The sequence below is a fragment of the Oncorhynchus kisutch genome, linkage group LG29 (assembly GCF_002021735.2).
Source record: "Oncorhynchus kisutch isolate 150728-3 linkage group LG29, Okis_V2, whole genome shotgun sequence".
NCBI lineage: Eukaryota > Metazoa > Chordata > Actinopteri > Salmoniformes > Salmonidae > Oncorhynchus > Oncorhynchus kisutch.
In genome coordinates, this window is record NC_034202.2 from 3,047,984 (window position 1) to 3,072,745 (window position 24,762).

A 24,762-nucleotide genomic window follows, 5' to 3' on the forward strand; every position below is an offset into this window, starting at 1 on the left:
ATTGCCACACACTGTTTAGTAGGAAAATGGATAGTCTTTTTTGACATTGAAGACAGTGCATGGGAACTGGGAAGCACTCATATTGGGAAGAGACAGGGCAGAGGCCAATCATGATTCTAGTGCTGATTATTGAAAAGGCATGTGACTGGTGGCCTTAAGGCACCCGTTTCTTTATCTAAGAGGAAAGTGTTTGGACATGGACCTCGCCTTGTCCATTAAAGAAGGAAATGTGTGCATGCTTGTGTGTGTGTGTGTGTGTGTGTGTGTGTGTGTGTGTGTGTGTGTGTGTGTGTGTGTGTGTGTGTGTGTGTGTGTGTGTGTGCATGCTTGTGTGTGTGTGTGCATGCTTGTGTGTGTGTGTGTGCGTGTGATGTGTGTGTTGGCCTGCGTCTCTGCCTGCCTGTGTCTGTGTGGATGTTATCATTGAGATTGTGCTTCCCTGTCCCCCTTGTTTCCTCCATATTTGCTGATCCCGTTCATCCGGGAAAAAGGCACTGGACCGGAATGTCCTCTGAATTAGCAGAGAGAGAGAGAGAGAAGAAAGGTTTTATGTTGTGTGTATTGTTGTGAATTGTTAGATACTACTGCACTGTTGGAGCTAGAAACACAAGCATTTTGCTACACCCGTAATAAAATCTGCTAAACATGTGTATGTGACAAGTAAAATTAGATTTGATTAGAGATAAAGAGAGAGATAATAATACCCTCGGTCAGCTTGCTCTGCAATTCACTAGCCGCAGGGCCTGTGGCAGGGGAGTATAGGAGGACTTTGGCATCTCTGGGTCTGTAGGTGTTTGACACAGAGGGCAAGAGGAAGATGACTGTGGAAAAGGACTATTAGTTCTGTAAGTTCTGATGTGTTTGCCCAGTCCTGCTTCCTCTTGGTGGTACAGGACAATGTCTGTCCAACTAACAGTAGTCTAGCTTGTCACTCAGACTCATGGCACTCCAGCCCAGAGATGTGTGTCAGAGATGGAGTGGCTGTGTCTGTGCGAAGATACAAAGCTAACAGTTTGTGAATGAAAATGCTCCAATACATACAACTATTGTGGATCCAATGAGAAAAGGTATTTGATCCGCACATTGGTTGTGAAACCTTGTCTTCTGAACAAGTAGGATAATATGTTGATTCTAATGTGACTCACAGTTTAGATGACTGGCCAGACTGGTTGATTAAAGCCCTCAAAGGCAAAAGTCTGGGGGTGTAAAAAACATATGTGAAAAAAATGAATACAGTACTTTTACTGGTGGTGACCATGAGTCAGTCGAACTTCAACCAAATAATTTGGCGTCTCGACTGTATTGCTATGACAAGATTATGAGTGTGTTGAGTGCATTTAGTCCCAATCTAGTTTTAAAGTTGCTTTCTGCTAGAAAGCTAATTATCTACCCATGGTCTTTCGCCTGTGGTCACCATACGTATCCTTAAACTGTGGTGAGTCACACTTACCGACTAATGACCATTAATTAGGTGACATTGAAAATTAATCCATCCAGAAAAATTAATCCATGCTTTTGTCACTTCTAGGTTAGACTACTGCAATGCTCTATTTTCCGGCTACCCGGATAAAGCACTAAATAAACTTCAGTTAGTGCTAAATACGGCTGCTAGAATCCTGACTAGAACCAAAAAATTTGATCATATTACTCCAGTGCTAGCCTCTCTACACTGGCTTCCTGTCAAAGCAAGGGCTGATTTCAAGGTTTTACTGCTAACCTACAAAGCATTACATGGGCTTGCTCCTACCTATCTCTCTGATTTGGTCCTGCCGTACATACCTATACGTACGCTACGGTCACAAGACGCAGGCCTCCTAATTGTCCCTAGAATTTCTAAGCAAACAGCTGGAGGCAGGGCTTTCTCCTATAGAGCTCCATTTTTATGGAACGGTCTGCCTACCCATGTCAGAGACGCAAACTCGGTCTCAACCTTTAAGTCTTTACTGAAGACTCATCTCTTCAGTGGGTCATATGATTGAGTGTAGTCTGGCCCAGGAGTGGGAAGGTGAACGGAAAGGCTCTGGAGCAACGAACCGCCCTTGCTGTCTCTGCCTGGCCGGTTCCCCTCTTTCCACTGGGATTCTCTGCCTCTAACCCTATTACAGGGGCTGAGTCACTGGCTTGCTGGGGCTCTCTCATGCTGTCCCTGGAGGGGGTGCGTCACCTGAGTGGGTTGATTCACTGTTGTGGTCATCCTGTCTGGGTTGGCGCCCCCCCCCCCCTTGGGTTGTGCCGTGGCGGAGATCTTTGTGGGCTATACTCAGCCTTGTCTCAGGATGGTAAGTTGGTGGTTGAAGATATCCCTCTAGTGGTGTGGGGGCTGTGCTTTGGCAAAGTGGGTGGGGTTATATCCTTCCTGTTTGGCCCTGTCCGGGGGTGTCCTCGGATGGGGCCACAGTGTCTCCTGACCCCTCCTGTCTCAGCCTCCAGTATTTATGCTGCAGTAGTTTATGTGTCGGGGGGCTGGGGTCAGTTTGTTATATCTGGAGTAGTTCTCCTGTCCTATTCGGTGTCCTGTGTGAATCTAAGTGTGCGTTCTCTAATTCTCTCCTTCTCTCTTTCTTTCTCTCTCTCGGAGGACCTGAGCCCTAGGACCATGCCCCAGGACTACCTGACATGATGACTCCTTGCTGTCCCCAGTCCACCTGGCCATGCTGCTGTTCCAGTTTCAACTGACCTGAGCCCTAGGACCATGCCCCAGGACTACCTGACATGATGACTCCTTGCTGTCCCCAGTCTACCTGGCCATGCTGCTGCTCCAGTTTCAACTTCCACCTGACTGTGCTGCTGCTCTAGTTTCAACTGTTCTGCCTTATTATTATTCGACCATGCTGGTCATTTATGAACATTGAACATCTTGACCATGTTCTGTTATAATCTCCACCCGGCACAGCCAGAAGAGGACTAGCCACCCCACATAGCCTGGTTCCTCTCTAGGTTTCTTCCTAGGTATTGGCCTTTCTAGGGAGTTTTTCCTAGCCACTGTGCTTCTCCACCTGCATTGCTTGCTGTTTGGGGTTTTAGGCTGGGTTTCTGTACAGCACTTTGAGATATCAGCTGATGTACGAAGGGCTATATAAATAAATTTGATTTGATTTGATTTGATTTGATTGAATAAAGTGGAAAAAGTGAAGCTGTATTTACTGTATTTACTGTATTTACTGTATTTGCTGTATTTGCTGTATTTACTGTATTTACTGTATTTGCTGTATTTACTGTATTGGCTGTATTGGCTGTATTTGCTGTATTTGCTGTATTTGCTGTATTTGCTGTATTGGCTGTATTTGCTGTATTTACTGTATTTGCTGTATTTACTGTATTTGCTGTATTTGCTGTATTTACTGTATTGGCTGTATTTGCTGTATTTGCTGTATTGGCTGTATTCGCTGTATTTACTGTATTTACTGTATTTGCTGTATTTGCTGTATTTACTGTATTGGCTGTATTTATTGTATTTACTGTATTTACTGTATTTGCTGTATTTACTGTATTGGCTGTATTTATTGTATTTACTGTATTTGCTGTATTTACTGTATTTACTGTATTGGCTGTATTTGCTGTATTTACTGTATTTACTGTATTTGCTGTATTTGCTGTATTTACTGTATTGGCTGTATTTATTGTATTTACTGTATTTACTGTATTTGCTGTATTTACTGTATTGGCTGTATTGGCTGTATTTATTGTATTTACTGTATTTACTGTATTTACTGTATTGGCTGTATTTACTGTATTTGCTGTATTTACTGTATTGGCTGTATTTACTGTATTTACTGTATTTACTGTATTGGCTGTATTTACTGTATTGGCTGTATTTGCTGTATTTACTGTATTTACTGTATTTAGTATTTACTGTATTGGCTGTATTTGCTGTATTTACTGTATTTACTGTATTTAGTATTTACTGTATTGGCTGTATTTACTGTATTTACTGTATTTACTGTATTTACTGTATTTACTGTATTGGCTGTATTTGCTGTATTTACTGTATTTGCTGTATTTGCTGTATTTACTGTATTGGCTGTATTTGCTGTATTTGCTGTATTGGCTGTATTTACTGTATTTACTGTATTTGCTGTATTTGCTGTATTTACTGTATTTGCTGTATTTACTGTATTTACTGTATTGGCTGTATTTGCTGTATTTGCTGTATTGGCTGTATTTGCTGTATTTGCTGTATTTACTGTATTTGCTGTATTTACTGTATTTGCTGTATTTGCTGTATTTACCGTATTGGCTGTATTTGCTGTATTGGCTGTATTTGCTGTATTTACTGTATTTGCTGTATTTGCTGTATTTACTGTATTGGCTGTATTTGCTGTATTTGCTGTATTGGCTGTATTTACTGTATTTACTGTATTTGCTGTATTTACTGTATTGGCTGTATTGGCTGTATTTATTGTATTTACTGTATTTACTGTATTTACTGTATTGGCTGTATTTACTGTATTTGCTGTATTTACTGTATTGGCTGTATTTACTGTATTTACTGTATTTACTGTATTGGCTGTATTTACTGTATTGGCTGTATTTGCTGTATTTACTGTATTTACTGTATTTAGTATTTACTGTATTGGCTGTATTTGCTGTATTTACTGTATTTACTGTATTTAGTATTTACTGTATTGGCTGTATTTACTGTATTTACTGTATTTACTGTATTTACTGTATTGGCTGTATTTACTGTATTTACTGTATTTACTGTATTGGCTGTATTTACTGTATTTACTGTATTTACTGTATTGGCTGTATTTACTGTATTTACTGTATTTACTGTATTGGCTGTATTCACTGTATTTACTGTATTTGCTGTATTTACTGTATTTACTGTATTTACTGTATTGGCTGTATTTGCTGTATTTGCTGTATTTACTGTATTTACTGTATTTACTGTATTTACTGTATTGGCTGTATTTGCTGTATTTGCTAGTCATAAATACATCTTTACACTGTCGTAAGCATGACAGATATCATTAATAACTATTTCTGTCAGGATATGACACCTAACAACTTTTATTCATATTTTTTTATACCCAAATACGTTTCTTTAATAGACATGATGAGCGTTATATTGTATACAATAAGACTAAGGCCTAGAAGAGGACCTACAATGAACTTTCTATCATGGTTTCGGTGTCTGATGTGGTCTCATAAGCAACCATGACGCCAAATTGCGTAGTCTTGTCACTAGGGAGGTAGTCACATGACTTCAAAGGCTCTACGTTGTCAGGGAAACAGTAAAAAGGTCAGTGTCATGTTTACCCAAGATTGTGCTTGTTTGTGTAGTGGTTGTGAATGTTGTCACAATGTTTGGGGCTGCATTTAGTGACTTAGTCGTTTTGTATATTGACTATCTCTCCACTGAACATCATCTTTGGAGTGGAACATTCATTTAAGCCAATATACCATTATTATAAAGACCTCCGGATCAGTTTTGAGATTGATTAAGATTTGAGTGAGTCGATTCCTGAATGCTAAACGAATCAATATGGAATAGCGAAGACAACAACTAGCAGGAAAATCTTAAGCCTCTATACGTAAAGTCTGCTGTTGAAATCCTGCTGTAATTCCCTCCTAGTTGAACCAACGCTACAACAGCACCATATCCTGTCAGCAATGGTTTTGCTGGCTGGTCACATATTATGTTATGGCATATTTGTGTTCTTCTGGATTGGCTGGAGGCTGAGAGAGAAAAGAGAGGGGGAGATTAAATGGATAGAAGAAGGAGAGAGAGAATAGGGAGATAAGGGGACAGAGAGAAAAAGGGAAGAAGAGAGGAGACTGAGAGAAGTAGGTGAGGGAGCACTAGTTGTCCCTAATCGAGTGAGAGGCTTCACGATTGGGTGACCTCGCCAGCCTCACATGGATAGTTATGTAACGGCTCTTTGGGGGGGTGGTGTGTGTTAGCCCCTCGCTCACCTCCCACCCAGTAGAGTAAAAATACTGGAATGGCATGCCGAAAGCGAGAATACACGTCATGCTTATTCAAAATGCATGATGTGTGTATGCGCCAGTCTCATTGGGGAGCTGGTTTGAAACCACCCATCTCACACTGAAAGGAAGCATGCCTAAGTACAGCAATAGCAAGGGAAAGCCTTATTACAATGGGGGCAGGTGTATTTAATGGATAGTTGGTAACCACATGAGTACCGGTATACCAGAGAATTGACATTCTATTCTGATAACAGTATACAGATTTTCTATACACAATTTGTTATCATCATCATCATCTCTCTTTCTTCCCTCTCTCTTCTCCCTTTCTCTCTCTCTCTGTTTCTCTCTCTCTTTCACCCTCCCTGCAGCTGGGCTTTGCTGACCTCAACATGGCAGAGTTTGCTGGCTCAGGCTCCACCGTGCACTGCTGTATTCTCGAGGGCTACGATACCAAGAACACTCGACAGGATAACTCCATTCTCAAGGTAACCACACACACGTTCAGATGAGCTCATCGAAGCCCCATGTGCAAAGACATGTCCTCTGCACTCTGCACAGAGAGATCAAGGCCATGCTGAGATTTGTTCAGGAAGTGTTCAGGTTGAATGAACGGTTAGCTTTCCCACTAGGCATTTAGAGTGGACAGTTATTAGCACAGTGAATGGATGAATAGACTGATCTTGCCAGGGGCCACTCTTTTGGCTTATTTTTAACCTGACAGTTTTTAGCTACCATACGTGCTGTAGTTTTGAATGCAATGAGGGGGGAAAAACACTAGTTAAAGTGTTCTGTTGTAACATTTTACAATAATATCAATAAAGATGATGTATGATAATAATTATAATGTTGTCTTTTTTCTAGGTTACTATTGGAATCACACTTTTGTCAGGGGATCCCTGCTTTAAAACGTGAGTTGGACCTCTGGCGCCACCTTTTGGCCAAAATTGATATCATAAAATAAGTCACCTCAGATTCTGGATAGTCAGGATTTCCTCCTTTCACTCTCATCCCAAAGAGTTTTCCTCATTCATTGTCTTTTCTGTCTTTTGGGGCTCTTGGTTAAAATGATATAAAATATGATCCAATTAATATGTGTATTTAGTGCTTACTATGATTACTTCATAATACAACTATGAAATGATTGAATGGTTTATTTTTATTTGACCTTTGATCCTGTAGGCCCCCCAGCACGGCCAAGTCCGTCTCTATCCCGGGCCAGGACCCCTCCCTGCAGCTGGACTGTAAGGGCGAGGGCACCGATGCCAACTATAACCCTCCCCCAGGGGGCGTCACCAGGACATCATCAGGACGGCCCCTCAAACCCAGACTCCCCTCAGTTCCTCTCAACTCTGGTACGACAGTGAATCACATCTGATTGCTGAAACTTTATTAAAGGGCAATCTTCAGTTCAAACAAAAACATATATACCCAATGCAGATTTTCACTTTAATTTATTATCTATGTATTATCTATGTAATCCTTTATTTGTGTATTTTTAAATAAGTTGACTCTCCTGTTGTCCATGTGGGACACCATTTGTTGAATTTCATGCCACAGAAGCTAACATCATCTTGTGTGTTGTGGCTCCAGGTCTACCTAGGGAGCAGTTGGAACAGAACCTGTCCAGCCCAGATGAAGTGTTTCACACAGGACACTCCCGTAACTCCAGCTACGCCAGCCAGCAGAGCAAGATGTCAGGTCAGTTAACTTACTATTGTGTATGTTGGCAGGAGTAGAGTGAAGTGGCCCCTAGGCTCTGATCTTGGATCAGATTGTCATTTTCCCCACTAATGGTTAAGGTTAGGATTGGTGGAGGGGAAGCTGATTGTAGATCTGTACCAAGGGGAATTTCTGCCCTGGAGCATGTTGCCACAGGGCCATAGCTACTCAAGTCCCCCCCCCCAAATGCACTGACTTTCTTTATAACTACTGTTGTGCACTTGAGTGAGGACCCAAAAGCGATTTAACAAAAACAGAGTCCTTTAATGTAGAAAATGGCAAAATAGACAACCCTCAGAGAGGGCGACAAATGAAACAGAAAGTCCTTCTGATATTTACTAAAGAGTCCCCTTCTTAGCAGCAGAGGAGAATAGCTGGGTTGCGGCGACAGACTGCTGGTCTCTCTGGGTAGGCGCGGGTCGTAGCGGACAGAGGTACCTGATCACACGTAGCATCAGAAGAACAGGCAGATTCCAACAGGATGGGACAAGGGTGAAGCAAACAAGACGATAGTTTGGTTCTGGCATGAGAAACTCAAACGAGAATCTGACAAGGAAAGAAGCAGGAACAGAGAGAGAAATAGAGACCTAATCAGAGGGAAAAAGGGAACAGGTGGGAAAAGGGTGAACGAGGTAGTTAGAGGAGATGAGGAACAGCTGGAGGAGGAGAGAAAGAGAAGGTAGCCTAATACGACCAGCAGAGGGAGACAGAGTGAAGAGAAAGAACAGGAACAAGACATAATATGACAAGACATGACAACTACTACTTCATTGAGGGAAAATGTACTTGCTACGTCTGTGATATGTGGTTCTCTCGCCCAGCTTTCATAAGATGAATGCACAAAAGTAACTTTGGATAAGAGCGTCTGCTAAATGTAAAAATGTAAGTCAGGGTGTTCATCTTAGCCTTGGACTAACTCAATATGGTTTGATTGAGTTGATCTAAAAGACTCCTTGATTTCATGACTGGGGAGGAGAATGATGCATACATAATACCTGTCATAGAGTTATATGACAATCCTGTGTGTGTATGCTGTATGTGCATGCACAGTGTGTGTCTGGGGGTCTAATATACTTGTATGCCCTCCCCTTCTCTCCCAGGCTACAGCACGGAACACTCTCTCTCCTCCAGCTTGACAGACCTCACCCACCGCCGCAATGCCTCAACCAGCAGCAGTACCTCCGGGAGCCTGGGCACCCCTACCCAGACCCCCCACGTCTTCGCCCATCCCCTCGCAGCAGACCCCCAGACACCAGGAGAGCCAGGCACCAAGCCTGAGAGACCCATACGGCCCCTACGGCCTGTCCTGCTCTCCAATAGATCCTCCAGGCAAGCCACAGCACACGCACACATAGACAGACACAGACACAAACGCACACCACACATACAAACACACATACAAACACACAGACACACATTTATATTTTTCGAGGTCATTACATTTATTCCCAAATATCCAATCTGTTGCTGGGTTGCTGGTTACTTTTCACAGTATCGAACCCTGTTTCGGCATACCGTGTCAAATAGATGCGCGTCAAAGAACAGTATTTGACATGTCATATAATGAGACGACTACGACCTAAAAAGTATTTGACAGTAATAGCCTTGCTCAGGTGTTACTGGTTAACTGCACCACAATCACTGATGACTGAGAGAGCCTCGATCAGGTGTTGTTGGGTAACCATGTCATGTGACCTGCCAGGAGGAAGAAGGACTCTGTGGAAAGCCACCCCACCTGGGTGGACGACACGCGCATCGACGCCGACGACATTGTGGACAAGATCATCCAGAGCCAGAACTTTGCTGATGTCAACAACCATAAAGAAGGTATGTGGAGGGGAGTAGCCATGATGGAACGGTGAAGACTAGTTGTGAAGATTGTGTATTTATTTTGTATATTGTTTTTAACTTTATTGAACTAGGCAAGCCAGTTAAGAACAAATTCTTATTTACAATGATGGCCTACCCCAGCCAAACCCTAACCCGGACGACTCTGGGCCAATTGTGTTGATGGAATAGCTCATAGAATATGACAACATTGAGCATGACCACACAGTGATAACGTTGTGCTTCTCGCTCTTCTTCTCACTATTTTATCCCTCTGTGTGCCATCTCTCTCTTTCTTGTCTTTCATTCCTGCTTCCACACACAGACAGCAACCTCAGACTGTTTGTCAGCAAAGATGGGACTACAGCCCTGAGTGGGATACAACTGGGAAACAGGTGATTTGTGCATACAAGATGATCTGTGTACAGTATGTTATGAGGATCAAGAACATATCACTTTTTAAGGTAATAAAATAAAGAAATGAACCCCTTCCTCTTCTGTGTTTGCTGTAGTGTGATTGCTGGTGTCTTTGAGCCGGTAGTGATCGAGAGCCACTAGCGATGAAGATTGATGGATGTCAAATCACTCTACCCCCCCTCCCTCCATCTCACTCATTCCCTCAGCTGGTGGGAAAAGGGTACATGGGGGACACTGAAGACAACTCCACAGTTTTTAACTGTTTTGTGTGTGTGTGTGTGTGTGTGTGTGTGTGTGTGTGTGTGTGTGTGTGCGCGCACACACGACTGGCTGCCTTTTGAACTACACCACTTCAACAAACACCACTAGACAACAGATGTAACCCTTTAATCAGACATTTAATCAGACATTTAATCAGACATTTAATCAGACATTTAATCAGATGTTTAAGCAGATGTTTAAGGTGATGTTTAAGCAGATGTTTAAGGTGATGTTTAAGGTGATGTTTAAGCAGATGTTTAAGGTGATGTTTAAGCAGATGTTTGAGGTGATGTTTAAGCAGATGTTTAAGGTGATGTAGGTGGGAGGTGCGACGTATGAATGATCCATTAATGTAGAAAAGCTTTTAAAATCGATGCTTTCGTCTGGGGGGCCGGAGGTGTAAAGTCCTTGATAGAGAGAGAAATGGGAAACTTATCGCATCGTGGAAATTGTAGTGCAACACTGAAAACCAGGAAAGGGCATTGGAGTCAAATGTGGCTGCCTCAAGTTGGAACGTTATGGTTTACCCCATGTGTATCAATTCAAATGAGGGGAGCGTGCTAATTGCAATCCTCAGATTCCAGAACAACAGAACAACAGCACTAGACCTTGGGCTAAAGTTACTGTATAGCCCAAATAACCCATGTTATAGAATTATAAAGTTATAGAATATATGCATATAAATATGTAATATGACAATAGATAATATTTATATACGGACCTGAGAAAGAGAAAGGTATGCACATGTGGCTGGCCATATGCAACTGTACATACTGCCATTGTCTATGTGTGATTCATCAATTACTCTCGGTAAATGCAGGTAGGGTTGGTAATCGATGAGTCTAGTCTACGCCCTTGGTCCTCCTCCCTTGGCTCTTTTACATAGTCTGCTTTACGTCCTTAAAGTAAAATACTATCCTGAAGTTCACCAGCTGGCTTGGTGTCTATACTGTAAAAGTAGGAAAATCAGACTCTTGGCTTTCTTGGTTTCTCTATTTTTGTTGTTAGTCATGTGTCTGTCTCAGGATATATGGATGGTGGGTTACCCTGTACTGTTTTGTCCCTGGCCTGTCATGTATGTCACACCTAATTGATTTGAGTCACCACGCCCATGACATCAGTCCGTGTTCTCAAGGACAGGAGCTGTCTGTTACCAGGTTTCACCCATCCTCTTTTGGATTGGTGTTCTCAAGGACAGGAGCTGTCTGTTACCAGGTTTCACCCATCCCCTTTTGGATTGGTGTTCTCAAGGACAGGAGCTGTCTGTTACCAGGTTTCACCCATCCTCTTTTGGATTGGTGTTCTCAAGGACAGGAGCTGTCTGTTACCAGGTTTCACCCATCCCCTTTTGGATTGGTGTTCTCAACAAACCAATGTTTACAGTGCGATGCAAAAGGAAACTCGACCGCATATTATTTCCAACTTGCTTTCTCGCTGCAAGGGAAGAGTATTGTTTTTTAAACCTGGTTACTGATTTTGATTGAATTGGGGCCCATAATACGTTGTTAAGTTACTGAAGTGGGGTACTAAAGTTAGCCAGCTAACATCATAATCCTTCTTTGTGAAGTACTTTCTATGTGGCCTTGGCCACATGAGCTGTCCAACTGTTGCCGTTCCACTTAAGTCGCAATATCACCCGAGATGTTGACTCGTTATCAAGCAACATCAACTTACAAGTGAATAAGGTGAATAAGGGCTGTAATGATACAACTATCAGTTGTAGTTGACAGTATCTGGTCATCTTCTCCAAAATGACCAAGCTATTCTATTTCTTGGGGGGAAATGTCATTTCATTTCATATGTTGTTAAGTTACTGAAGTACTAAAGTTATGTCATTTCATTTCTGTCGTCCCCGGATCTTGAATGTGTTTGAAGAACATTGCATTGTAGGTAATGGTGTAGTCAGAGCCAATCAGAGCCAATGAGTCAGTCTCATGCAGCTGCCCCATGTGGCACAATGCACCTGGTGTGCACTGGCTTAACAACAGATGGTTTTCAGAAGAAGCTCCACCCTCATCCCCAAATGACAATGTCCTTTTGTATGCGTGTTTGTGCCTGTGTGCCTGAGTACGTCATTGTGAGGGAGGGAGAGGGAACGAAAATGTGGGAGTTTGTGTGTGTACGTCTGCATATTGTGCGTGTGTATGTCCGTGTGTAAGTGTGTGTGTCTGTCTGCACATGCATGTTTGTGCATGTGTGTATGTCTGTGCTGCAAACGAATGTGCGCGTGCAAGTCAAATTGTTTATGTGTGCTGAAATCAGAACAGCTTGCCACTCACCTGTCTTACGGTTCTTGACCCCTGAGTATCCTTTCAGTTGATCTGAGTCAACTCAGCAGGAATATGGACCTAATGCATAGCCTGTCTTACGGTTCTTGACCCCTGAGTATCCTTTCAGTTGATCTGAGTCAACTCAGCAGGAATACGGACCTAATGCATAGCCTGTCTTACGGTTCTTGACCCCTGAGTATCCTTTCAGTTGATCTGAGTCAACTCAGCAGGAATACGGACCTAATGCATAGCCTGTCTTACGGTTCTTGACCCCTGAGTATCCTTTCAGTTGATCTGAGTCAACTCAGCAGGAATACGGACCTAATGCATAGCCTGTCTTACGGTTCTTGACCCCTGAGTATCCTTTCAGTTGATCTGAGTCAACTCAGCAGGAATACGGACCTAATGCATAGCCTGTCTTTTCGCCCTTAGTCTGCTAAATTAAAATGTCTTTCAAAGGAAAAAGTGACAATGGGCTTTTATCTACCCACATTTAGCCTCTACATACTGTGTTTTCCTAACAAGGATGTTTTATTTACACCACACCAGACATTCATAGCTTACTGAGATTTGACATTCAGAGGCATAGAGATAAAATGTCCAAAATCCTGGCCCTTGAAAAATAACATTTGTATTTTTGTGCCGTTGCAATGTGCTTTTGTTTTTGTTTCACTCTCCAATGTGCATCATTGACATTGTAGATGTTGCTGTTTATACTGCGTGGGTGTACTCTTGAAAAAAAGGAAACATTAAATGCATACGCTACAACTCCTCTGACATGAATGCACATGCATGGGAATACGACACAGACATTCTTAGCTTTATTTTAATGTGTCACATTGATGTGGACCATTCACCTCTATTTCATTAACTTGATATAAGTAAGACACTGAATCTGTGTATTTTAACAGGGGCTTTTACAACAAAACTACTATCTTTCTTTCACTCTGCCTCTCATTACATTACACTGTCTCTGAGGTGGTATAATGATAATTTGTATTAATGATAAACTGATAATAGTTCTAATGTCAAACACTTAATTCATATTTTAGTTGTTTGTATTTCCAAACCAGCTGGCTGGTTTACTTTTTGTATTGTTTGATTGTTTCTGATTCTCCTGCTACTGATTTTATGTGTACAAGAGGGCTTGTTGTATATTCCTTGTATTGTTTGGGTTCTGTTTTCCTACGTACTTGACTGTTTGTAACCAGAGTAGAACCATGTTAACATGAGGTTCTGCTGCCATGAATGGAGCGCCAAGGATTTTATCCTGCATATTTGAAATATGAATGAATCAAGACAGGGTGCGATTTCTCTGGTGCATCACATCATCAGATATGTGTCATTGCATTTTAAATCAGCCAGAGTATCCCCTCCTTGTTGTGGGTTGAATAACTTGGTACAGTAGGTAGAGGATGGCAGTCAACACTCTGAGATTGCTCTCTGAAAGATAGAGGGGGAGTACTGTAAATCACTTTCATGGTTCAAAACCTCACATGGGCCTTTCCTGAGGCTCATCAGCTCAGTAGGTAGAGGAACCATGATTGAGCGGGGACCAGATATGCTATTCCAAGATTCATAACAGCACATAGGTCTGGACAACTATCTTGACTATAATTATTTTGAGATATTTATTTTACACACACACTTACAGGATTGCGCCAAAGTTTTCTCATCTCCATTTTTTCTCCTAAAATGTATGTGGAGGTACACTGTGGCATGATGAATTGGAACTATATTTCTACACACTATTCTAATGTTTCCTATTTTAGATTGTAAATGTCTAGTGGAACAGTGTAAATGTCATATTTTGTGGAAATAAAATTATTGTTGGGCATCTGAAAAACTTTTGGGCTGATTTATTACACATCCATAATACAATGTAGCTCAGAATTTCATATAGGAGTCTATACCTCGGTGATGATCATGCTGGTATTTTGACTCAATCTTGTAGTGTAAATATGTCTGAGTTACATGTGTACACTAGGATCTCAAGGACACACCCATCACTTACATGTGATTGAGATGTCTGGTCATGAATCCTCCAGCTGGTACAACTATGACAAGATGTTGGGTGGCCACATTCACATTTACCAAAGAGGATGTTGAAATAGATTCATGGGTGGTATTACTCTATTATGGGTAGGCCTACTAATTTGAGAGGTAACCCAACAGCAATGGACAAATGGCAGTGGTGGGGTGGAAAAAGTACCCATATTTTCACACTTGAGTAAAAGTGAAGATACCTTAACAGAAAGTTACTCAAGTAAAAGCGAAAGTCACCCAGTAAAATACTACTTGAGTAAACGTCTAAAAGTATTTGCAGTGGTGGAAAAACTACCCAATTGTCATATTTGAGTAAAAGTAAAGATACCGTAATAAAAAATGAGTCAAGTAAAAGTGAAAGTCACCCAGTAAAATACTACTTGAGTAAAACTCTAAAAGTATTTGGTTTAAAATGTACTTAAGTATCAAAAGTAAAAGTATAAATCATTTCAAATGTCTTATATTAAGCAAATCAGACAGCAACCTTTTCTAGATGTTTTTTATTTATGTATAGCCAGGTGCACACTCTAACACTCAGACATCATTTACAAACTAAGCATGTGTGTTTAGTGAGTCTACCAGATCAAAGGCAGGGGGTGACCAGCGATGTTCTCTTGATAAGTGCATGAATTGGGCCATTTTCCTGTCCTGCTAAGCATTCAAAATGTAACAAGTACATTTGTGTGTCAGAGAAAATTTATGGAGTAAAAAGTACATCATTTTCTTTAGGAATGCAGTGAAGTAAAAGTAAAAGTTGTCAAAAATATGAATAGTAAAGTGAAGTCCAGATACCCCCAAAAATTACTTATGTAGTAATTTAAAGTATTTTTTATTTAAGTACTTTACACCACTGACAAACAGAAGAACAGTTATGTATGTAGCAGGCCTAGTTTTAAATTATGATAACATAATTATTTTCAATTTGAATCACCATTTGGCAAGATGCTCTAGTCTGCCTGACTTGTACAGAAAACCTTTATAGATGCTGGCATACAACCAAAGAGTGGGAAACCTTTTTAATACAACTACAACTCCCAAGAAAACCATGTATATAGCGTGACCCTGTATATAGCTTACTTACTTTCTCGTGGTCATCTTATTTCTATTCATTATGTGTTTTTGTTCTACTTAACTTTTTCGTTATAGTACTACTGACATTGATTACTGCATTGTTGGAAAACAGCATGCAAGAAAGGTATTTCACTGTAATGGCCACGTGACAATGAAAAAATATATATATATATTCTTCCACATCCGGGTCACCTCGCAGTTTACGGAAGTGATTCATACGCGGAAACAACACGTCAGAAATGGTGAGAGAAATACACAAACCTGTGATTTACCCTGCATAATGCTGCCATTTTCATTTATATCCACAAATATATTTAATTATATACGGATTAGCTGGTAAAATGTCGTTAGGGAAGCTCCCGAGACCATGTCAAAGCCAGAAAAGGTGTATGTTAAACTGAATTAGCTAGCTAGCTTCCTAGATAATCTCTCAAACCTGTCTACTGTATGGTAGTTACAGCAATCTATCACACTATTGTATTTTTTTGTGTCATGCATGGTATATTTATCACCTTGCCAGATTATCAAATTAAACTGTGTAGTGTTAGCTAGCTTACCTGGTTAGCTATATGAATCATCTTATGTATAGCTATCTAGCCATGCGTACTAAGTGTTCTTATTATTAGTAATAATAGCTATTCATATGATGCTTTCGATATTTTTAACTGCACGCTCATACATTTGGTCTTACTTTCTTGTAGGCCACAGGGGCAGACCAAGCAGTTGGCATGGGCCTTGTTGGCTTCAGCCTCCTGTTGTTTACATACTACACAATATGGGTAATCATTCTGGTAGGTAATTTTATAGCCTAGATCTGCTATTCTGGTCCAAGATCTGTTTGTGCTGTTTTGCCAACACCTGCCATGGCATACCAATGGTTTTCCAAGACAGCACAATCCATTCTGGGACCAGGCTATAGATTAGATCTGCAAATTAAACTTGTTGCCTGAAATCGTTTTTATGTCCACTGACTAACTTGACTGTTAATGTACCTTTTCCAGCCGTTCGTGGACAGCGATCATGTGGCCCACCAGTATTTTCTTCAACGGGAATATTCTGTCATTCTACCTGGGATCGCAGCATTGATACTGCTGCTCAGTGTAGGTGAGTTCTGGAATGCTGCATTGGATGGGTTCTAATCCAGTGTTTTGGTCCCTTCCCTGTTCCCTGCCTGTAGATCTGAAAGAACTGGATAGACATAGGATCTATGTATTCTAGGGCATTCTGTTTGTTCACAAGGATCTCCCTGAGCTAGGTGCTACTGTGATGTCTATCTGGTGGTCTACAAATCACCAGAACTTAAAGTGGTACTGACAGTGTTTTAACTACTATGCTAATATGAAACAAACATAATATCAGTCAAAAATATCAAATTCCCAGTTTATGCTTTGAAACCAACTCAATAAGAGGTTTTAAAAATAGGTTATATTTGAGTCAAGATTCCATGACATACAGTAACGCATTGTTGGCAAAATGGATGCAGTTCAATACATGATTCATATAATTCATCAATACATTTCTTGGTAGTCTAAAAAATATTGCTATCAGGTTGTAAATCACAGCTGGCCTGGTACATTGTTTGCTGCGTCCACCCATTCGGGATGCTCTGTTTCAGTTGTAATTACAGAAATATTTTTGGGGAACAATGGATGACTGTAACTAAGGCTAGGAATGTCAGTGCAATCAAACTAGCAAGGGCAAAGTCAGTCATAACGTGGGTAAGAGGCTAGGACACGTGTCAAACACAAGGCCCGCAGTCTGAATATTACGCACAAGCGAGTTTAAATGAGTCAGTCGATTCATCTACTTTATGAAATTACTGCCTGGTGTGGTTGCATAGGTGAATTCAACTTCAATTGCGCTGCATTTGTGTTCCATTTACAGCGCACAGTGGAGGGATAGAGTACAGACACATGCCACAGTCCTAGCTATGCTACTAAATGGTTGCTGTATGGTTTCGTTTTTTAAAGCTTGACAATGAATAACTAAAAAACAACCTGCAACAAAACACCCTGCAAAGGAAGAACATGTACGCCTATTACAGCAAAATCAGAGCAGTAGCCTAAGCTGGCTATTCAACTACAATACATTTTGAGTGCACCATAGCAATGCTGCATTTAACCACACCGGAGATCCATGCAGTGCAACAAAAATAAAATAAACATGTTTTACGTTTAAATGTTACAACAACTTGTTATTAAATGCCTTTTGATTAGGATCGCAGCATATTATGCAAGCATAGCAGCAAAGGCAGAACAAATAGTATTTATCTATTTTGTTTTATTGTTAAAATGCTATATACAGTATCCTATGTACGTAAGTGGACATTATAGTGGACATTATTTATTTAGCATGCTAAAAATACGGAGCCTAAAGTTAGCTAGCTGCTGGGAGGATATCATGTCGTTGGAGGAGTGGGTGAGTGACCGACTTTTCCCAATCATACCGTTTTTCGTTGGCTACAGCTAGAGATCACTTTCCTAACTAGCTAACTATGCTGAACTTGAATTACTTATCCACAGTTAACATATCTTAGTTGTCAATCAAATTTATTTGACATAGATCAAATCGGTGGGTAGGCAAGTTCTCATTCAGTTGTCAAAATGTGGGTTCTGACAAGCATGCATTGCAGAAGTACGAGCAGGCTACTATCCCCATCGTTTCAGTGCACTTTTTATTTTTATTTATTTATTTATTTTTTTTAACCTTTATTTTACTAGGCAAGTCAGTTAAGAACAAATTCTTATTTTCAATGACGGCCTAGGAACAGTGGGTTAACTGCCTGTTCAAGGGCAGAACGACAGATTTTGTACCTTGTCAGCTCGGGGATTTGAACTTGCAACCTTTCGGTTACTAGTCCAATGCTCTAACCACTAGGCTACACTGCCACCCCAATTTTGAAGGCCAACTAGCTGAAACAGTTTAAGAGGGTTTATCTAATGTTTTCTCGTTAGCAGGGATGCACAGGGGATGCATTTCCCCTTTCGGCGAAATTCCAAAATAGGTGACATAGCTTCGTGATTCGTGTAGATCCAATGAGAAAAGTTTGGGAGGGGAGGTGGTTTGGATCACTACTGGCTGTAAACGGATGAGTAATGCGCGTTTGGCGCAATACTGGCTGTATCCAAGGCTCAGCCAATCGTTCACATAACAGCAGAATGCAAGAATGCAGTGCAGCAAGCGACTGAAGAGAGAAGAGACAACCAATTTGCTAGTTACAGCATCAGCGCGTGCTCTGGAAAGACAGAGAGTAGAAAGACAGTTGCAGCAGCGTGTCTCCTGAACGATTAATGAAGAGGTAACGTTAGGTGAGAAGCCTGACCACGGAGACGGGGGTGAGAAGGTGATGAAGCGTACTTCATGAGCTGTAACCGAAAAACAACTGGAATTTGGAAAGTTTGAGGGGAGGGAGATAGTGTGGTGGAACAAGTATTAGCATTGTTAAGTATCTTGCTAGCTGGATTGAATTCTCTGTTAACTAGCCAGAGAAATGTTGAGCAAAATTAGCCAACTCATCTGATCAAAAGTTTATGGTGTGACAATTAGCTTGCTAATAGTCAGACAGCTAGCTAACGTTACAACATCAGATGAGCTAACATTAGTAACCTAACCAATTCGCTTATAAGAAATCGCTCTATGCCTTCCAACAAACCATCAAACAGGCAAAGCGTCAATACAAGACTAAGCTCGAGTCGTACTACACCGGCTCTGACGCTCGTCGAATGTGGCAGAGCCTGCAAATCATTAGACTACAAAGGGAAGCAAAGCCAAGGGCTGCCCAGTGACACAAGCCTACCAGATGAGCTAAACTACTTTATGCTCGCTTCGAGGGAAATAACACTGAAACATGCATGAGAGCACCAGCTGTACCGGAAGACTGTGTGATCATGCTCTCCGCAGCCGATGTGAGTAAGACCTTTAGACGGGCCAACATTCACAAGGCTACAGGGCCAGATGGATTACCAGGACGTGTACTGCTAGCATGCACTGACCAACTAGCAAGTGTCTTCACTGACATTTTCAACCTCTCCCTGTCCGAGTCTGTAATACCAACATGTTTTAAGCAGACCACCACAGTGCCTGTGCCCAAGAACACTAAGGTAACCTGCCTAAATGACTACCGACCCCATAGCACTCACATCTGTAGCCATGAAATGCTTTGAAAGGCTGGTCATGGCTCACATCAACACCATTATCCCAGAAACCCTAGACCCTCTCCAATTTGCCTACCGCCTCAACAGATCCACAGATGATGCAGTCTCTATTGCACTCCACACTGCCTTTCCCCACCTGGACAAAAGGATCACCTATGTGAGAATGCTATTCATTGACTACAGCTCAGCGTTCAACACCATAGTGCCCTCAATGCTCATCAATAAGCTCAGAACCCTGGGACTAAACACCTCCCTCTGCAACTGGATCCTGGACTTCCTGACGGGCTGCCCCCAGGTGGTAAGGGTAGGTAACAACACAGCCGCCACGCTGATCCTCAACACGGGGACCCCTCAGGGGTGTGTGCTCAGCCCCCTCCTGTACTCCCCGTTCACTCATGACTGCACGGCCAGGCACTACTCCAACACCATCATTAAAGTTGCTGACGACACAACAGTGGTAGGCCTGATCACCGACAACAACGAGACAGCCTATAGGGAGGAGGGCAGAGACCTGGCTGTGTGGTGCCAGGACAACAACCTCTCCCTCAACGTGATCAAGACAAAGGAGATGATTGTGGACTACAGGAAAAAGAGGACAGAGCACGCCCACATTCTCTTCAACGGGGCTGCAGTGGAGCAGGTTGAGCGCTTCAAGTTCCTTGGTGTCCACATCACCAACAAACTAACATGGTCCAAGCACACCACGACAGTTGTGAAGCAGGCATGACAAAACCTATTCCCCCTCAGGTGACTGAAAAGATTTGGCATGGGTCCTCAGATCCTCAAAAGGCTCTACAGCTACACCATCGAGAGCATCACTGCCTGGTTGCATCACTGCCTGGTATGGCAACTGCTCGGCCTCCGACTGCAAGGCACTACAGAGGGTAGTGTGAACGGCTCAGTACATCACTGGTGCCAAGCTCCCTGCCATCCAGGACCTCTATACCAGGCGGTGTCAGAGGAAGGCCCTGAAAATTGTCAAAGACTCCAGCCACGCTAGTCATAGACTGTTCTCTCTGCTACTACACGGCAAGGGGTGCCGGAGCACCAAGTATAGGTCCAAGAGGCTTCTAAACAGCTTCTACCCCAAGCCATAAGACTCCTGAACATCTAGTCAAATTGCTACCCAGACTATTTGCATTGCCCCCCTCCACACCACTGCCACTCTCTGTTGTCATCTATGCATAGTCACTTTAATTAACTCTACCTATATGTACATACTACCTCAACTAACCGGTGCCCCCGCACATTGACTCTGGACTGGTACCCCCCTGTATATATGATTATTTTACTGCTGCTCTTTAATTACTTTTATCTCGTATTCTTATCTGTATTTTTTTCAACTGCACTGTTGGTTAGGGGCTCGTAAGTAAGCACTTCACTAAAGTCTACACCACATTGTTTTTTGGCACATGCTACTAATAAAATTTGATTTAATATGAACCCTGGCAATCTGTGTGAAACGTTAACTAGCTAATGAACTAACCACTATCTGTAAACTAATGTTTTCCCTCTACAGTATGTGGTTAATTTTCAGAATGAGAGAATTAGGTGAGAAATGAGGCGTTGCTTGTTTAAACAAGTGGATTCAGGGCATGGCTTAAGCTGGATGCCACTATAGAGGTGAAAGAAACACCACACACTTTCCCTCTCTCTCTTTTGCTGGCACATTGTAGATGGATGTCCATAGGCAGAAAGTGTATAATTTGCAGTGTAGCCCAAAGATCTTGTTTTTGTTGTGTTGAACTTGACAGTAACGTGTGTGAGGGTTTTAACTCGGTGAACGTTATTTTTGCACACGTTGCCTTGTGCACTTGATCGATGTCTATAGAGCCAAAATAGAATGCCTGTTTGTTTCATTCTATTTCCACTTTAAGATGTTTTTTTCCCAAGTGCAATGTGGATGTGTGTGTGGTCATAAGCGTTCTCTTATAAAGACTGTCATGGCTAACTGCAATATCAGTGTATTGTTTTGTTTTTTTTGCATTCAAGTCTAGGCAACAAATAACATTGGATTGCTTTCTTTAGGTTCACAATAACCAGTTTTTATCTTACACAGAGACTGATCATGTAGATCATATTCTTTGTTGTTTAATTAGTTAACCTGCATTTCCCCCTAGCATGTTTCAGCCCTTTTTGGGCCCTCACCAGTTTGCATCCCTGCATTTAGATTTTATCGCCTGGCTAGCATTAGTTGTTGATGTGCATAGGCAATTGAGGGAAAGCGAGCCTACCTTTTTCATGGTTGTTTGATCAATAGGATTGTGAAGTTCTCAAATGTAAATGACTCCTGTGGTATCCAGAAATCCATTCAGGTATATTTTGTTGCTTTTGGCGAATGCTTTCTAATGTTATAAAGTCGCGCTGTTGCTACTGCCTGTAAACATCCAGTCAAAGTGAATGATGGCAGGCCCATGTCGCAAATGGCTATTTGCTTTTAGGTCTGATTGGCTGATTACGCACCGGTCTGCGTAGACGCCGGTTCTGGACAGATGTTTTTATTTACTGCAGTGTCTTAATTGTACAAACCTACAGTCACTTTCCCACTCCTATATTGTTGTAGAATTTTCACAATTACCTTACTATACATTTTTTTTGGGTGTAAAAATGACCAAATCGAAGTGCTCGCCTGTCAGAAAATGTAATAACATTTTTTTGTTGGGATTTAATGTTTCTAAAATTCTGGCATTTCCACTACAGATCCATATGCAGTACACACATTGGTGATTCTGTGTGTGGCATCTACTGTATTTTAATCTGGCCTTAAGAACATATTCTCCTTAAACAGACATGTTCTTCTCCTCCTCAGGTACCTTCATTGGAGTGGTCACCTGGAAGAATCGCAAGCCTAAGAAGGTTGACTAAGAGGGATGGTATCACAGAGGTTAGACGGTTGAGGGTGTAGAGCTAGAACTGAAGCCACTCTAGCTTCCATAGAACCTCCCTGGTTCCAACATCTTTCCAACAGTTCAGCTGAAGAAACTAAAAATAAAGTCTGGACTGCTTCTCTGGGACAGCTGATGAAAACATCTAATGACTGAAAGACATCAGATTTGAAGAGCTGTTGTCCACAACCTTCTATCCCTTATCTCCATTCAGACCCACTATGTGAAATCCTTAACCTTGCTGTTGGCAATGCATGGCTCCAGATGCTATATTTGTCCTCAAGGTGCATTGTCATTTTGCCAGAGATTAAAATCAATGAGTCGGTATTCACTGTTACTGTATGTGGTCAGAACTAGATAAAACCTGGCTTCATAATGTGGAGGGGATAAAGATTAGCTGATTTTGTAGAGTGTACTATATCAGATCAAAGTTTCACTTTGGCATCCCTTTTCATCACATCTTGGATTTAGTTTTCAGGCACTGTTTTACATCTCAATTTAAGATCAATTGGAGTGGTCACCCTTAAAGGCAGTGTTGTGTTCGAGACCATTGAGACCGAATCAAGACCGGGAGGGGGACAAGGGGTCCAAGACTGAGACCAAAAGAATGCGAGTCCAATTCAAGACCATGATTGTAATTCTGTCAAAAAATCATCATCTGGTGTGTGGAACTGTGTGTTTTATTGCCGTGCTTGCTGTTAGCCATCTCTTTGAAAATAACTTGTGTGTGAAACATTGTGTTTTAAAGTGGAACTGACAGCATTTTAGCAACATTACATGTGATTAAAATCTGTTCAGATACACACCCAGGAAGAATATGACACTTTTAAAAACAATGTATCCTGAAAAGCAACCACTTAGATATGGTCATTTTCATAAATTCTTAGAATGTTTGGAAATTCCGTATACTAAGGCATTTGAGAAAATTCTACAGCAATATAGATTGGGAAAGCAAAAAGTCAGTCACTCACCTACTCTTCCAATGACATGACATACTCCTAGCAGCTAGCTATCTAGCTAATGTTACTGTGTTTTTAACTTGATACATAAAGATTCATGCTAGCCTATTAGCCACGTTATGACTGACTTGTGGTCATTGCCCTTGCTCGTGTGATTGTATTGAAATTCCTCGCCTTAGTTACATTCGTATGTTTTTGACCAGATTATTGAGTCTTTGAAACTGAAACCGTACATCCTGAATGGAGACACAGAACTATGTACCAGGCCAGCTGTGATGTACAATCTGATAGCAATATAAATGTATTGGTGAATTATATTAATCATGAATTGAACTGCATCCATCTATTCAGCCAACAATGCCTTAGTGTTTGGCATGGTACGTTGAGTCAAATATAACCTATTTTTTAAACGTATTATAAAGATGGTTTTGTAGCATAAACTGGGAATTTGATATTTTTGACAGATTTTATGATTGTCTTTCATATCTGCGAAGTAGTTAAAACGCTGTCAGTTCCACTTTAGGTCACTGGTTACTTTGTATGCAAACATGAAATGTTTTTTGCAATGGGAAGTAATAGTTGTACATTTCAATTAGGAAATGTTTAATAGTTGTTTTTATATTCTTATGACTGGGACCTACTGGCGTATTATGTCTGAGTTTATGGACTGCTTATCCTTTAACATCTTATTTAACATTTAACTATGCAAGTCAGTTAAGGACAAATTCTTATTTTCAATGACGGCCTAGGAACAGTGGGTTAACTGCCTTGTTCAGGGGCAGAACGACAGATCGCAACCTTTCGGTTACTAGTCCAACATTCTAACCACTAGGCTACATGCCACCCCCTCATACTGTGTGTGACTGGTGTCTTTCCATTGTGCCTATGTCGTGGTGTAGTGGTACCCGGAGAAGTGGGTATACTCTAATTTGGCAAAAAAGTTCACAAAGGAAAGGCACCCTGTGTGAAAATGTCTTTTTGTAATGCATTTTCCTTGCACATTTTTGGATTTTCACTCAAAATTACATTGTTGTTGTTGTCAACAGCAACATTGACGTTGTTGTTGTCATATCGTTTTCAGCACTGCATTGCAGGCATTAGCAGGCAAGAGACCATGTTCATAGTCATCATCGTTGCCACTGTCTAATAACGGATGTAAAAACAGAGCGATAGGAAAAATTAGTCATGGAATTTTTTCTCTCCATACTCCACATTTAGG

At 41.4% G+C, this 24,762-nt stretch overlaps 2 protein-coding genes across 3 annotated transcripts in view; both read left to right on the forward strand.

Annotated features, from left to right (window-relative positions):
- The window catches only part of LOC109873835 (protein FAM102A), a 63,204-nt gene extending 48,930 nt beyond the window's left edge, over positions 1–14,274 (forward strand). Inside the window, exons 5-13 of one of the 2 annotated variants that reach the window (XR_002252645.2) lie at positions 6,303–6,419; positions 6,796–6,842; positions 7,114–7,286; positions 7,525–7,632; positions 8,754–8,982; positions 9,356–9,480; positions 9,806–9,875; positions 9,993–10,384; positions 10,469–14,274. Coding sequence is in view for 1 of the 2 variants with exons in the window: in XM_020465558.2 (XP_020321147.1) it covers positions 6,303–6,419; positions 6,796–6,842; positions 7,114–7,286; positions 7,525–7,632; positions 8,754–8,982; positions 9,356–9,480; positions 9,806–9,875; positions 9,993–10,038 (915 nt within the window). In the remaining variant the exon portion in view is untranslated. Of the gene's footprint in view, positions 1–6,302; positions 6,420–6,795; positions 6,843–7,113; positions 7,287–7,524; positions 7,633–8,753; positions 8,983–9,355; positions 9,481–9,805; positions 9,876–9,992 lie in introns of both variants that reach the window. The other variant, XM_020465558.2, reaches the window with a different exon arrangement.
- A 1,455-nt stretch (positions 14,275–15,729) lies between these two features.
- LOC109874061 (dolichol phosphate-mannose biosynthesis regulatory protein-like) lies at positions 15,730–24,179 on the forward strand. The gene is made up of 4 exons (XM_020465817.2): positions 15,730–15,787; positions 16,247–16,336; positions 16,547–16,649; positions 22,509–24,179. Exons 1-4 carry the CDS (start codon positions 15,785–15,787, stop codon positions 22,562–22,564), a joined length of 252 nt encoding a protein of 83 aa, XP_020321406.1. The 5' UTR covers positions 15,730–15,784; the 3' UTR covers positions 22,565–24,179.
- Positions 24,180–24,762: the final 583 nt, after the last annotated feature.